We start from the raw sequence: 15,459 nt of genomic DNA, 5'->3' as shown, positions 1-15,459 counted from the left end.
CTGCTTGACGGCAGCTTTGCTCTCCACGCAGCCATAGACACTTGTGAAGGTTGTCTTGAACGCCTTCCATTACCGCAAATGGCCTGCTTGACGGTAGCTTCGCGCTCCTCGCAGCCATAGACACTTGAGAAGGTTGTCTTGTGCGCCTTCCATTACCGCAAATGGCCTGCTTGACGGCAGCTTCGCGCTCCTCGCAGCCATAGACACTTGAGAAGGTTGTCTTGTGCGCCTTCCATTACCACCGTAAATGGCCTGCTTGAAGGCAGCTTTGCGCTCCTCGCAGCCATAGACACTTGTGAAGGTTGTCTTGAACGCCTTCCATTACCGCAAATGGCCTGCTTGACGGCAGCTTTGCTCTCCACGCAGCCATAGACACTTGTGAAGGTTGTCTTGAACGCCTTCCATTACCGCAAATGGCCTGCTTGACGGTAGCTTCGCGCTCCTCGCAGCCATAGACACTTGAGAAGGTTGTCTTGTGCGCCTTCCATTACCGTAAATGGCCTGCTTGAAGGCAGCTTTGCGCTCCTCGCAGCCATAGACACTTGTGAAGGTTGTCTTGAACGCCTTCCATTACCGCAAATGGCCTGCTTGAAGGCAGCTTCGCGCTCCTCGCAGCCATAGACATCGCATCCCAATGGATTTCTTGTCTCCGCCCTCCCAGAGGTAAGAGGTCGCCTTTATTTTGGAAATCAATCTTTCTGTACCGATAGCAACCAATCACAGCTCAGCTTTGATTTTTTTAGCCACTTATTGGGCTTTTTTCTATTTTTGAGTTTCTGTTCTCTGCTCCCCTCCTTCCACAAGCCGGATCTTTATTATTTTATTTATGAGTCTTATTATCTGCCGGACAAATTGTTTAGTTTTTACATCTTTTCCTCTGCCGTCTAAATATCTCCCCTTTATTCCTGGTCTGTACGGTCACGGAGATACCAAATTTATATAGGTTTTATTTGTAGATCTTATAGTTCTAAAAAATGTCTTAATGTTTTGTCCCTAAAAGAAATTCTTAGTTTTGCCATATTCTGAGGCCAGTAACGTTTTCATGGCTCAGTGTGTAAGGTGCCAGGTTTTCATTTTGGTTTTTATTGATATTACTTTGGGGACTGTACGACCTTTTCATTACTTTTTATGCCGCTCTTGAACCGTTTTTTAAATGCAATGCGTTTGGCTGGTTTGATCTGTTTTTCTTCATTTCTGAAAGTGTAAGCAGCTTTTAAACGGATCCAAAGCCGCCAAACATAAGGAAACATATAAAAACCAGTCCAAGAACTGTCCAAGAACGCGCCTTGTGACCGCACCCTAAGAGAGGGCACTTAAGGAGAGGCAAAACATATGTGATAGGGAAAGCAGGGGGTGTTATACATTACCAAGAGGGCGGAGGCAGCAGGGAATAACATGGGATTATTATTCTGAAAGGCACATAAAGGGTTTGATGGATAAACTAGGATAATAACAAATGTGTCTGTTTTGCTCGCCCTACAGAGAGTGATGACCGGAAGAAGCAGTCTGGAAGACCTGACAGGGAAGGAGACAGACCCCATCAAAGTATCAGTGGTAAGTCAGTCGAATAAAACGTATTCTATGTGCTGAGCTTCTATAATGTCACTCAGAGGACAATAGTTACGTCACTGGGGTGTATATAGCTATTATAGGGGGCTGTATATATTTATAGAAAGGCTGTATATATAGTTATTATGGGGAGACTATAAATAGTTATAGGGAGGCTGTATATATAGTTATTATAGGGGGCTGTGTATAAAGTTATTATAGGGAGGCGGTTTATAGTTGAAGGGAACTGTATATAGTTATAGGACGATGTACACAATTATTATAGGGGCTGTAAATAGTTAATGCTGTGGAACTGTATATAATTATTGCTGGGAAGCTGTATATAGTGATTACTGCAGAGCTGTATACAGTGATTGCTCTGGGAGCTGTAAATAGGGATTGTTGGGGGGCTGTATATAGTGATTACTGGGGAGTTATATATAGTGATTGCTGCGGGCTGTATATAGTAATTACTGGGGGGCTGTATATAGTGATTAATGGGGAAGCTGTATATATTGATTAATGAGGGCTATATATAGTGATTACTGGAGGTTGAATATAGTGATTTCTGGAAGGTGTATATAGTGATTGCTGAATGGCTGTATATAGTGATTACTTGGGGCTGTATTCAGTGATTGCTGGGGGGCTGTATATACTGATTACTTGAGGCCTGTATATAGTGATTACTGGAGCCTGTATATAGTGATTACTTGGGGCTGTATATAGTGATTACTGGAGCCTGTATATAGTGATTACTTGGGGCTGTATATAGTGATTACTGGAGCCTGTATATAGTGATTACTTGGGGCTGTATATAGTGATTACTTGGGGCTGTATATAGTGATTACTTGGGGCTGTATTCAGTGATTGTTGGGGGGCTCTATATAGTGATTACTGGGGGCTATATATAGTGATTACTGGAAGCTGTATATAGTGATTGCTGAGGGGCTGTATATAGTGATTACTGGGGGGTGTATATAGTGATTGCTGAGAAGCTGCATATAGTGATTACTGGGGCTGTATATAGTGATTACTGGGGGCTCTATACAGTTATTGCTAGGTATTCTGTATATGTTGATTACTGGGGAGTCTGTATATCTGTTATTGGCAGGGTGTTCCCTTCTGGGAAAATTTGATGAATGTATTTATTCCCTTTCTCGCTAAGGTGTTTGGTCAGGAGAGATTTATTCAGCTTTTCCATGACCTGGATGGGTATTCTAGTGTAGTTCTCATAAGACCTTGTGTGACAGGTTGTTATCAGCAGTTTCCAGGCCCGGATTGAGGCCGCTAGGCTAGGTGGCTTTGAGGTTGAGGTATTTTTGGGAAGAGTGTATGGGCTAACACTGAATGAAATGGGGATGGTTATTATTGAGAGTCTTCCCAATTAGTGGCCAACTATAAGCTGGGGTATACACCCACCATGGCTTAATCTGTTGAATTAGGAAATCTATTCTGTATCTATGAAGGTTGGGTCCTCCCAATCCTCCTTTAGATCTGCCGGCACAAAGGATTGTTGCTGCAACTCTGTTTTTTTTGCATTTTTTGGAAGTAATATAATATCTTGGGTACTATAAGCATTTTGTAGGTGACTATTCGTCCCATCCAAGAGAGAAGGTTGGCCTTGATGGCTGATAGAATATTGCCCGAGAAGCCAAATTCTTCTTGTGTTGCGAAAGCAAAGGCCCACTTTATCCTATGGAATGCCTTCTCCGCATCCAGGGTAAGGAGCAGAGAAGGCATTCAAGAGGTCTCCATGATCAATCATACGTCTAGTCCCATCCAGAGCCTGTCTTCCTTTAGTAAAACCTACTTGATCATTACGTATAAGCATCAGCATGATTTCTAAGAGTCTATGGGCTATTATTTTGACAGATATTTTGGTGTCACAATTTAGGAGTAATATAGGGCGAAAATTATACGATGTATCAGCCTCTATATTAGGTTTTGGAATAGCTACTACTGTGGCTTGTAGCATTTCTGTAGGTAGTGTCCTTGTAGTGATTCCTTGGTTAAATGCATTGAGACGCTTCCTCCGGAGCTCAATGGGGAAGAGCCGCCAGATCGTGTGGAGGTAAGGCCGCTTCGGGTCTCTCTGCTCGGCCTGAATTAGGAGAGCTTTTTTGGTCCCAACCTGGGTGTCCAGCCGTAGGTGATAGGTTCATAATGCATCCAATGCTGACCGTGTATGGAGCGGGTGCAGCCTGTGAGCCCCCTGCAAACATCCTAAATAGAACCACCTTGGAAAAATGACAGCTAAGCTGTGATTGGGCAGCAAAGAATGATTGTTGCTATTGTTTATGTCCCGCTATAATATGCCTTGACCCTCTCCATTGACGCAATATATTAACCTGCTCTCTCTTCACCCTAATACAGGACACAGCTTCAGGGATCTAGAGGCCAAACGAAAGAGAAGGTGCCATGGTCTCCGCATGCAATTCTCTTTGGCCCCAAACCCAGCAGAGATTCTTCCTCAGTCATATCTACCATCATGTCAGCGGAGCAGCAGCCATCGACGAGAGGTGCTAAACAGTTTTGTTCTGTATCAGCCCAGCAGCCACAGCACCATCTCCATTGATCCGAGCTCTCTGGACATAACCCAACCACAAGAGCTTGAGAGTCTGGCGTCATCAGCTGCTGAAAGTGCACCGGCGCAGGAAGACACCATGGCTTTAGGACGATTAGTAACACCAATGCCACTATCGCTCTCATGCTTCACCTTCCATCGGGAGCTTGCTAAAGGAAGCTTCGGGCAAGTCTACCTGGCAACAGACATCCGCCGAAAAGAGAAAGTCGCCGTCAAAGTCATGGACAAACTGCTGTACAAGTCACGTGGCTACAGTTTTGTAGAGCGCCAAATCCTCCGGAACTCCTATGGAAGCCCATACCTAATCCATGGACTGGCCGCTTTCCTCACTAACGGCTATGTGTACTATGTTATGGAGCTGGCCAATAGAGGGGACTTGGATACTTTCATCCAAAATACCTTGCATAGCCCTGACAGGGAGGCTGAAAAATTCATAGCGGTAGAAATGGTGTGTGGCGCTCAGTACCTACACAAACAAGGTATCCTCCATCGTGATCTGACACCACAAAACATCTTACTGACCTCTAAAGGCCACATCAAAATCACAGACTTTGGCCACGCTATGACCAGCTTATATCCCCAATCCATAAGCTTTTGCCAAGGTACCCCTGGATATGCAGCCCCCGAAATAGTCCGTGGCTTGTCCCATGGGAGAGGAGCTGACTTCTTTTCCATCGGCGCTATTCTCTACAGACTGACGACTTTGGAAATGGCTTTTCCCGGAGAAAATGCTTGTGAATGTGAGCAAGCTGTCCTAAACCACACTCCGTTCTTCCCAAAGTTTCTGACGTTCAACCAAGTCAGCGTCTTAGAAGGCCTGCTGTGTAAAGACCAATACCAGCGCCTGGGAGTCAAGCAAAGCCTACGGAGACATCCATACTTCTCCTTTATAGACTGGGAAGATGCAGATGCCGGGAGAATAGAACCACCAGCTATCATGAAGACAGATGCTGCTGACCCAAACACTGAAGAGACCCTGCACTTCAAAGAACCATTCTGCAATTGTAGATTTGTAGATCAGATGAAGTTCCTAGATTTCAGCTTCGTATGTGTTGAGTGGTCAGAGCATTATCATCCTGTCAGGAACATATCCTGCACCAGCAGATTGATGGAAAGACTAAGCACTGTAATACGTGACTACTGCATCACCTGTGGAGAAGATTGCCTTGTGCATCTTCCATCACCGCAAATGGTCCGCTCGAAGGTAGCCCCGTGCTTCTCGCATCCATAGACACTTGAGAAGGTTCCCAGTGTGTCTTCCATCACTGTTAATGGCCTGCTCGAAGATAGCCCCACGCTCCTCCCAGCCATAGACTGTTGAGAAGGTTGCCTTGTGCGCCTTCCATTACCGCAAATGGCCTGCTTGAAGGCAGCTTCGTGCTCCTCGCAGCCATAGACACTCGAGAAGGTTGCTTTGTGCGCCTTCCAAATTACCACAAATCGCCTGCTTGAAGGTAGCTCCACGCTCCTGTCACTCAAGAACATGGAGTATGGAACTTGAGTAGACACTCAAGAACTCACCACACAACTCCCCCCCTTCCCGGAAACCGCATTCATGAACCTGCGTCAAGGTGACTCCTCTGTTGGAGACTACGTGGTCCAGTTCCATACTTTAGCCTCCGAGCTGGATTGGAATGAGGTGGCCGCTCGCTTTGTTTAAAAAAAGACAGTCTGGTCAGATCAAAGACTCCCTGTCTGCATCGGACCTGCCGTCTACGCCGAGTGATCTCATCTCTCTGGCCACTCAGATTAACATCTGGTTTACTGAGCGCTCTGAGGAGCAACGTCTGGAACAACCACAAGTGAGGACCCGATGTCTGCCCTGCCTGGCTCCAGTCTTCCAAAGACCACCTAGGTGGATAGAGCGCGTCGGTCTTCCCAAGAGCATTCCAGACGAAGACAGGAGAACCTCTGCCACCCTGGAGCACTTTCTTATTTTGTGTCCAGTCCGTCCAGGAAACACAAGCACCTAGGGTTCTTGGGAGAAGCGTCCCTAGGTGAGAGCAAAGCTTCTCCACGTCTGAATGTTTCTGTTCTTCTCAGTTTTGGAACAGACAATCCAGTTCAAGTCTAAGGCTTCCTGGACATTGGCTCTGCAAGGAATTTCCTGGATGCTGCCTTGGTCTCCCAGCATCACTTTCCTGTGGTTCACCTAGAGAAGCTGCTGGTTATTTCTTCCTTCAGTAGACAGATTCTCCATAACCCGGTCCAGTAACGTACTGAGCCTCGGTCTCGGCTAGTGGGCGCCTTGCATAAAGAGACACCGTCTTTCTATGTACTTCCTCGTTCCACATCCTCCGTTCTATTGGGACTTCTGTGGTTACAGCAACATGCACCTGTCCTCGACTGGCAGACTGGGGAGGTTTTTCGCTGGGGTCCCGAATACCAGTCTCTCTGCCTCATGGCTCTCCGTCCAGTGTCCGCAATGCCTTCTTCCGAGTCTTCCAAGCCGCTGGTGATTCCTCCTGCTGTTTATAAAAACGCACTTGCGTGCGTGAAAGAGAGTGCAAGTCTGAAAAAGCCCATTGATTACAACGGGTCAGAGTGCAGTGCAAGTTCTGTGCGCCAAAAGCACGAGCAGAATACACGCATGAAAAACGCAAGTGAGGAAGGGGCCTAAACCTTTACGCGCCTTTTGTAGTGGCTCCTCCCTGATGTACAAGTCAAACCCGCCTCAAAGTAACTGTAAATCCAATGCATATTTTCTGGCAGCTCTGGGCCCGCTCCGGTCGGCCGTGTTCTGATCAGCCAGAACCTAGAACGGCTGATCTCAGAGCGACTTTCAGTTCAGAGCGATTACGTCGGATCAAACTCGCTCATGAACGAATGGCCCAAGGGACTGACGCACATTGGGAGGGGACATCCGCGAGTTGGGACGGGGGAGATCCTATTAAGTTTTTTTTAGCAGAAAATGGACCTGTCTTTCTTTGGAGTGACCCCCCCTCCCTCATTTCTCGTATAATCAGACTCGTCACGGTTTATGTGAAATACGTTTTTATTTGCGTATACCGCCATACAAACAGCTGCGGAGTATTGATATAAAACACAGGTTATTGGTCAGGTACCAGTCGTGGAGACCTCGTTAGGTAGTAAGAAAAGTACAGATAGATATAAAAATCACATCATTTATACATTAGAATACTGTAGTGGTCGCTCTGGAGTCATGTGATGCGCAGTGGGCGGAGTTATTGCTTCTTTTACCTGTATACAAAACGTGGCACGACAAACCAGTGACCTGCTGTAAGGACCCCCCTGCTCCGTTACACATAGAAACCTCAACTAGAGGACAATTACTGACCAATCGGAAGGAGCTGGAGAGTGAGCCCCGCCCCCGAGGAGGCAGAGCTGCTAATGGATTGGCTGAGAAGGCTCAGGAGGTGGAGTGGTCTGTGCGTCTAATGTAAAGATGAGCCCAGAACATGGAGACAGAGGATCACGCCGGAGGCGGACGTATTACATTCTAGCGTCGTCAATGGATAATTCGACGCCATCAGTCTTTGTGCTTGTGATACATAAGTGATATTCTGATATTCCACAACACAGAACTTTCCAGAATCCTCTCAATCCTCTGCTGCCCATGCAGACCAAAAATTCTGTAGTGTGAACACAAAGCATCTCCAATCATCTCATTCTGCCATCAGTGAGCAGAGAATACAATGCTAGGCTCTCTGTACTATGAGACCCCACCCCCGCGGAGCACTGCAGTGACTAATACAATGCTATACTCTCTGTCCAATGAGTCCCCAACCCCGCAGAGCACTGCAGTGGCCAATACAATGCTAGGATCTATGTACTATGAGACCCCACCCTGTGGAGGACTGCAGTGATTAATACAGAGGTAGTCTCCCTGTACTACGAGTCCCCACCCCGTTGAGCACTAGGGTGATTAATACAATGGTAGTCTTCCTGTACTACGAGTCCCCACCCTTGCGGAGCACTGCAGTGACCAATACAATCCTATATTCTCTGTCCAATGAGTCCCCGCCCCCGCGGAGCACTGCAGTGATTAATACAATGCTATATGCTTTGTCCAATGAGTCCCCACCCCCGCGGAGCACTGCAGTTAACTTCCTGTGCTTCATACCCCTTCTCCTATTTACAGAAAACTCACCCCTATTTTTAAAAAAAAGGTACAGATATAGAAAAAATTCCAAAATTAAAAAAAAAACAAAAACCTATGCTTGTAAATAAAACCTGGTAATTACCATCAGCACAGACCACAGGAGCAGAGCCCGGGACTGTGACACAATTATTGAAATATAGAAAATATATATATATATATATATATATATATATATATATATATAAAAAAACGGATACAAGACACACAGAGCGCGGAGCGGCGCTGGTACAAAGATCATGTGCAAAGGTGGTGGAGACAGGCGCAAGGACCGGGCGCAGCCGCCATGACACGGAGGTCATAGCTGGAGGCGTGGTCTGTAATATCACGCAGGTCTATAATACCGTATAAGGAAGAAGTTACAGTGTACAGTGCCCCGGGTCACATGACCACTCCCTGCAGTGCTGATTGGCAGAGACAGATCAGGGAGGGGGGGGAAAGGCTGCTACATGTGCTTATTGTACTGTATCCTATTCCACCCCTGGGCACTGGAGGAGCTTAGTGTTATTGGTGTCCTAGGTGGCGCCAGAGCACTGTACACTGTAAGTCAGGAGCCAGTCAGAGGAGCAGAGCCCGCCGCCCCGGCCTAGCAGTTGGAGGTGTGGATGTTCCCCAGCTGCCCGGCTGCCAGCATCAGGATATCCTTCTTCTCCTTGTGGTATCGGAGCTCTTTCCCGGCCAGCCGCGCCTCATCCAGCTGCCTCTCAGTGGCCGCCAGCTCCCTGGTCAGGACCCCCGGGATATCCTGCTCACGGTTCACCCAGTCCATGGCCATCTGATTTCTCATGTCATCATCCAGCGCCCGATGGGAGTAGTGGGCCAGCACCTCCTACAAAAAGAACATTGAGATATTACCCCCCTGCACCAACACTGACCCCTACGGGAGGGTACAAGAGGCGGAGCCATACCTGCCGGGAGCACTGACGTTCCCTCATTGCCTTTAGGCTGCCATTCCAATGTAAGAGCTGGAAGACCGTCATCAACTCCTAGGAGAGGGCAGTATTATAGTAGTTATATTCCTGTACATAGGGGGCAGTATTACAGTAGTTATATTCCTGTATGTTAAGGAGGTCGTACTGGTTTCGGACGCCATCTTGACTACTGTCCGCCATCTTAGATACAGCGGCCACCTTGGGGGGGGGGGGTATGCTTCCCTCTTAGAAGCTATAGAGTTAAATGTTTTAATTCAGCTATTTTTCTCATTTAAACTGTTGTTTGCCTTTTCACAATATCCTTGGCATTTCTTACCGTCCTTCGGGCCTCTGTATTCTTGTTATTTATTTTGGTTATGAAGAAGCTTCTAGGAGCCATTGTGTAGATAAGCATGGCTGTAAACAAGGCCTAGTCATTTTTCCCAGAATGTGCTGGTACAAAAACATAATGGCCAATAGAATCTAAGTGTCTTATCAACACCCCAAATGCTGATCTCTATGTGCTAAAATATAGCTGTATCTGTTTGAAATAAACAGTTTGATTTGAGTGCATCGGAAGACCGACTGTGTCTTTCATTTACTCTGTCAGCTCGCTGCCGGCAGCTATCTCATCCTCCCTCAAAGGGTTAATTAGGACTCACCTTACAAAAGTCAAGAGGGCTGTTGGGGCCCTGCATAAAAATCCCTAACAATATTTGGCGTCCCTGGGTGGGCTTAGGAGTAAACAACAACAGCACCGAGACAGCCTCCGTGAAGAGTCCCCGCCGGCTCGGTGAACAGAACTGACCAGAGCGCTCTCAGGGTAAGATATTAATTTTTATTGTCTACCTTGATATGTCACTTCTGGTTCACTGGTTGGACGGACCGGGTAAGACTGTCTCTGTGTTATGTATTTGCCACTGTTGTTCACTGTAACCTAAGCTCAGAGTTTTTGGCAAAGAACCACTTTGTAAGGTGATGGACAGAGACTGGACAGTGACGGATGGTCAGACAGTCTGTGGTGTTAGCTGAAGCTGTGAGACGGGAAGGAGTAACCCTTAGATGTCTGCAATGCTAGAGTGGGAGATATTCTGTTGTGATAGTCGGATTATCATAGTGTCTGGATACTGTTTGTTTGGGACTGGTTTTTCCCATAGATTGTGACAGAGTTCAGATTGCGGAGACCCGCCCTGATCAGGCGAGCGCTAGACTTTCTTCGGGAGTCTGAGCGGTCTCGTGTGGCTGTGAGAACTAGTGGAGGATGGCGGCATGTTTTAGTCAGTCTGGAAGACAGTGACTTGGTATACAGTCAGTCTAGGCAGGCAGTGGCTTGGTATACAGTCAGTCTAGTCAGGCAGTGGCTTGGTGTAGCGTCCTTTGTGAGATATTCTCTGGTAGCTAGTTTCTTTGTTTGTCAATAAATCGAGATGTTGGCATCCGCTGAATCTTTGGGGATGTGTCCCTGTAACGGTATCGTAGTTGTAGATACAGAGAGCACAGCAGAGTGAATTGGAATTGAGCCAAGTGCGTTGCATTGCAGACATAGGCAAGAAGGAAGATTGTGTCCCACATGAAGGGGAAAGATGCACAGAGACAGAAGGTTGTTGAGTTAAGTAGGACTGATGGAAAAGTGCAAGTTGACATGATCGGACATAAGGGCTAGTAGTTTTGTGTTGAAATGAAAGTATTGAAGGTTTGAAGGTTTTGGGATGTGTCAGATGATCTGATGATTGTACAAGTGAGAAAACTTGATCAGATTTGGAAACAGACACTTATAGCCTCTGACTTTGACGGACGGACCAGGACAGAGTGACAGGAATCCTTCAGAGTGCCCAATGAAGAAAGAGACAGGTGATAAGGGACATTTCAAAGTTTTTGATGTGGAAAGAATTTGAGAAAAAGAGATTTAATTATATTTTCCTTGGAGTGAAAAATGGCCCCTGTAATCCAGACTCCACCCCCGTATCTGGTGGTTAGAGAAGATGACACGCCCTACCATTCTTCAGTGGCGGCCATCTTATGTCAGTTTATTTTTCAGTGGCGGCAGTTTTAAGTTATATTCCCTTCAAGTCGATGGAAGTTGATTGCTGTTGGCAGCCATAAAAGCTGTTGTGGGGCTTTGTAGGATAGCAGCTGACCATGCTTGGGGCATCTGCTAGGGGTCTTGGAGTGAGGGATGTTGTTTGAGTATTATTAAAATTTATTGATCCCGACAATTAGAGAAAAATTGCTATAAAAAGTGTTACAATGTCTCCGGTACCTGCTTTCTGGCATTTAAGGGGTTAACAAAAGGGTGGGGGCTGTTGGAGCTGCGTTTTGTTTTGTGAAGAACTGACATGTGCTGTGTCCTTGATGTTCACGGAAAACTGAATTTCTCCATATTGAGTTGCTTGGAATCTGTGTTCTGTTATCTCGTGGTTTACAGGCTAGTGAGAATATTTACATTTGGGAGGGGTAGATCGCTGCGTTTAGAGTTCTCCCTGACAATCTAAAAAAGACATGAAGGAATTTATTTGGTTGTGGAACAAGAATACAGTATGATGTGATGTCCTCCTGTGTACCCCATGAACAGACTAAGCAAGAATGAGCCCCCCAACAGTATTACAGAGCCTATGACTGACTTTTGTTCCTTTTTGATTAAAAACCAACATAAGTGTACCTGGATTTTATTGAGACGTTGGAGTCTGGCCAGCACTTTATAGGTAGCACAGAACACTGGGCTGGAGATGTGGTGGAGGGACTCTGACATTGACGTTCAGAGGGAATAGAGGATGTTTCACAGACCACGCCAAAGTGAGATTGACAACATCTCCGGAAGTCTCAACTGACCAACCCAAGTGGGCGTTGCGGGGAGGAGACATTACTGTAGTGAGTGGCAGAGACGGCCCCCACAGGGCAAGACAAGGGGGGGTGGTTACGGACAAGGATGTTAGCGAGAACAGTCCCCCTTCTGAACGCCCCCCCCAAACAGAGTTATCGCCTTTCATTGTAGAACTGATGTGTGACTCTCCCCTGCTAGTCCGATGATGATTTTAGCCCATTCCCGGTCAAGAAAAGACTCAGAAAGAACAGCCGGATACATGTAGGATGGTCCAAGACCTCTAAGCTGCCAATGAGTGCACTGAAGCCCAGTGGTCCCTAGCCCAAACTGGCAGCAGTCCCTGAGAGTGACATGTTATTCACTGTTATTGATTTGGCAAATGTTTTCCTCTCTGTGCCCCTACATGAGGATTTCCAGTACCTATTTGCCTTTACCAGTTCAGTATTCCAGTACACCTGATGTAGATTCCCACAAGGGGGGTAAAACTCACCCAGCCAAGAACTACACGGCCCTACAGGGAGTAGACTGGCAGACTAGCCCCTTACTGGATGTTCTCCTTTTCAGTATGCGGATGACCTACTGTTTTTGTTTGCCAGGATGCATTTATTGACTTATTGTGTTTTCTGTTCCAGAAGGGTTGCAAAGTTTCCTGAGACAAACTCCAGTGCTGCCAGGAGAAGGTGGTCTTCCTAGGCCACTGCTTCTCAGCCACAGGCAGATACCTGACAGAGGAGAGAAAGCTGGCAGTCCAGAATGTGCCCCTGCCCTGAGGCCCTAAGCCTCTTCACATGATTCTAGGACTGGCCAGCTCCTGCAGCCTAGGATAAGGTTTGCTGCCTCCAGCCTGATGTTGCCCCTTTCTGACTGAATTGCCTCTTCCCCATTTTCCCTTAGTCAGGAGGCAATTGATGCATTCCACAGCCCTAAGCTGGCAAATCCTGTCTGCCCCGGCCCTAGGCACATGCCACTGAACCAAACCTTTTATTTTATTTTGCACGGAGTATCTAGGAGACAGGTGTCTTAGCCCAGGAATGTGGTGGCCTCCCCAGTGGCCCACTATTAGGCCCGGTTAGACTCAGTTGTGAGGGGAGTCCCGCATGTGTCAGTAGCTGCAGCCAGCAATCTGCTCAGCAAGGCTAGTGAGCTGATCCTAGATCACTCAGTTACAGTGCAAACCCCACATACCTTGCACAGTGTCCTCACCCAAGTACAGCCCAAGCATCTGAGCAAAGGCCAGACAGCTCAGACTCCAGTGTGCACTCCTGATGTCCCAGGATACACTGAGAAGGTGCACAGCTCTGAATCCTGCCGTTCTATCGCCAGTCTTCCAGGCTTCAGAGAGGGGGGAGAGAAGGGTAATTAACCCAGATGTTGAGTTTTTTCTCATAGATCGCTCCAGGTCTGCAGGAGAGGACAGACGGTTCTACACTGGATATGCAGTGGTCAGTGGCGCACATGAGGTAGTACAAGCAGAACCATTCCCTCCACACAGGTCAGTGCAGGAGGTGAAGTGACGGCACTCAGGGAAGCGCTACAGCTGGTGGAAGGTAAAAGGGCAAACATCTATACTCAAGGTATAGTTCTGGGGTCTAAACACGACTATGAACCCATATGGAAGGCTAGAGATTTCCTCACCTCTGCAGGGACCCCCGTTAAGCATGGCACGCTGGTTAAAGAGCTCATGGATGCTCTCCTACTTCCACAAGAGGTGGGGATAATAAAAGTTAAACCACACACAATTTGGTAACTCCACAAGCCAAGGGCAAGTATGTGGCTGACGGGATGGCGAAGGCAGCTGCACAGATGGAGCCCAGAGACTGTCCTGAAGTCTCAGCTGTGAGTTCTGAGCTAAAAGTTTGATCCACAGGTGTTCCAGTCCCTGGTGGCCCGAGAGTCATCAGAAGTGAAGGAAGAGTGGAGGAAAGCTGGAGCCCAGATGCCGATGGGACCTGGATGCTGGGAGAGAGAGTGTGCCTGCCCAGAGCCCTGCACCCGACAGTAAGTCAAGTAGCCCACGGACACATACACATATCCAAAATGGCCATGCTAGTGCTCATAAACCATAAGTGGTTTGCCCCGGGCGTTACTTCCCCCGTCACTAGACTAGTGAAAGCCTGTATAGTCTGTGCCCGCCACAACCCGGGTAAGGTGGAAAAGACCCCACGGAAGGTGACACCCAAGCTGCTGTATCCCTTCCAGAGACTGCAGATGGATTTTATCCAGCTACCAAAAAGTGGTACGTAGGAGTACGTGCCTGTGTGCATTGATCTCTTTCCAGGGTGGCCAGAAGCTTCTCCCATGACCAAGGCTACTGCCAGAGCTGAGGCAAAGAAGTTGGTGAGTGAGATTTTTCTGCAGGTTTGGACTTCCAGAGACCATAGAGTCCGGTCTCAGAACCCACTTCACTGGACAGGTAAAGACCTGAAACCTTGTCCCTCCTGGGTGTAGAACAGGCCCTGAACACCCCTTAGCATCCCCAAGTTAGTGGTGGGATTGAAAGACTAAACGGCACTCTTAAGTTAGAGATCCAGGAGGCCATGGAAGTAACAGGGAAACCATGGCGCGAGTGCCTTCCTGCTGCCCACCATTCAGTTAGGACCACCCCCAACAGAAAGATGGGATTGCCCCCCTTTGAAGTATTTTTTGGCTGTGCACCCAGACTAGGCCCCTACTTCCCACTGACCCTATAGCTGATGGCAGGAAACCCGGTGGAACATGCCACACAGTTGAGCCAGGCCTTGAAAAAGGTTGGCAAAAGTGTTCTGATTCCTTTTTCAGATCCAGACAGAGACCTCAGGACGCATAACCTGAAGCCTGGAGACTACGTGGTGGTAAAGAGACACCAGAGAGAGAGTCTGGAGCCTCGCTACGACGGTCCTTTCCAAGTCCTGCTGACCAGTGCCACGTCTGTGAAGCTAGAGGGAAGTCAGCATGCTTCCACGCTTTCTATTCCATGCTTACTTATTCTTCTTGCTAGCCGGTCTCTTCTGACTGACTATGCTCAGGGACACCCCAACCATGACTATCACTGTATCTATAGGACTGACTGTATGCTCAGGGACACCCCAACCATGACTATCACTGTATCTATAGGACTGACTGTATGCTCAGGAACACCCCAACCATGACTATCACTGTATCTATAGGGGTGACTGTCTGCTCAGGGACACCCCAACCATGACTATCACTGTATCTATAGGGCTGACCAGGATGCCCCCAGGGAAGGAGACTTTACCTACGGTTGGTGCAACAAGACAATGACCTTCTATAACATTGACAGCACAGGTAACCCTGTATTAGCAGTGTCTGATGTGTACTGGATTTGTGGGGATAGGAGAGTCAGGTCGGGCCTAGAGGCTGGGAAGGTGAGTGTGCTGTGATAACACTTGTGCATTCCTTCCTCGTGATCCCCAGGGATAAGGTTGATCAGACACATAAGAAAAGGTAGAGAATCCCAAAGGATTCTGGAGGTCTG

At 47.6% G+C, this 15,459-nt stretch overlaps 2 protein-coding genes across 2 annotated transcripts in view; one reads left to right on the top strand and one right to left on the bottom strand.

The window, feature by feature from the left end:
* The first annotated feature begins 545 nt into the window (after positions 1-545).
* LOC140069173 (protein kinase C delta type-like) lies at positions 546-8,417 on the top strand. The gene is made up of 3 exons (XM_072114559.1): positions 546-663; positions 1,483-1,554; positions 3,922-8,417. The coding sequence occupies exon 3, from the start codon at positions 3,978-3,980 to the stop codon at positions 5,361-5,363; it is 1,386 nt and encodes a 461-aa protein (XP_071970660.1). The 5' UTR covers positions 546-663; positions 1,483-1,554; positions 3,922-3,977; the 3' UTR covers positions 5,364-8,417.
* LIX1L (limb and CNS expressed 1 like) overlaps positions 7,109-15,459 on the bottom strand; it is a 22,664-nt gene continuing 14,313 nt past the window's right edge. Inside the window, exons 5-6 of the mRNA XM_072114560.1 lie at positions 9,161-9,238; positions 7,109-9,081 (exon numbers count right to left, since the gene is read on the bottom strand). Coding sequence (XP_071970661.1) covers positions 8,839-9,081; positions 9,161-9,238 — 321 coding nt within the window. The 3' untranslated portion in view covers positions 7,109-8,838. The remainder of the gene's footprint in view (positions 9,082-9,160; positions 9,239-15,459) is intronic.

Source organism: Engystomops pustulosus, chromosome 7 (genome assembly GCF_040894005.1).
Source record: "Engystomops pustulosus chromosome 7, aEngPut4.maternal, whole genome shotgun sequence".
Taxonomy (NCBI): Eukaryota; Metazoa; Chordata; class Amphibia; order Anura; family Leptodactylidae; genus Engystomops; species Engystomops pustulosus.
The sequence above is the reverse complement of the archived record's forward strand: the minus strand, read 5'-3'. Positions and strand labels throughout refer to the sequence as shown.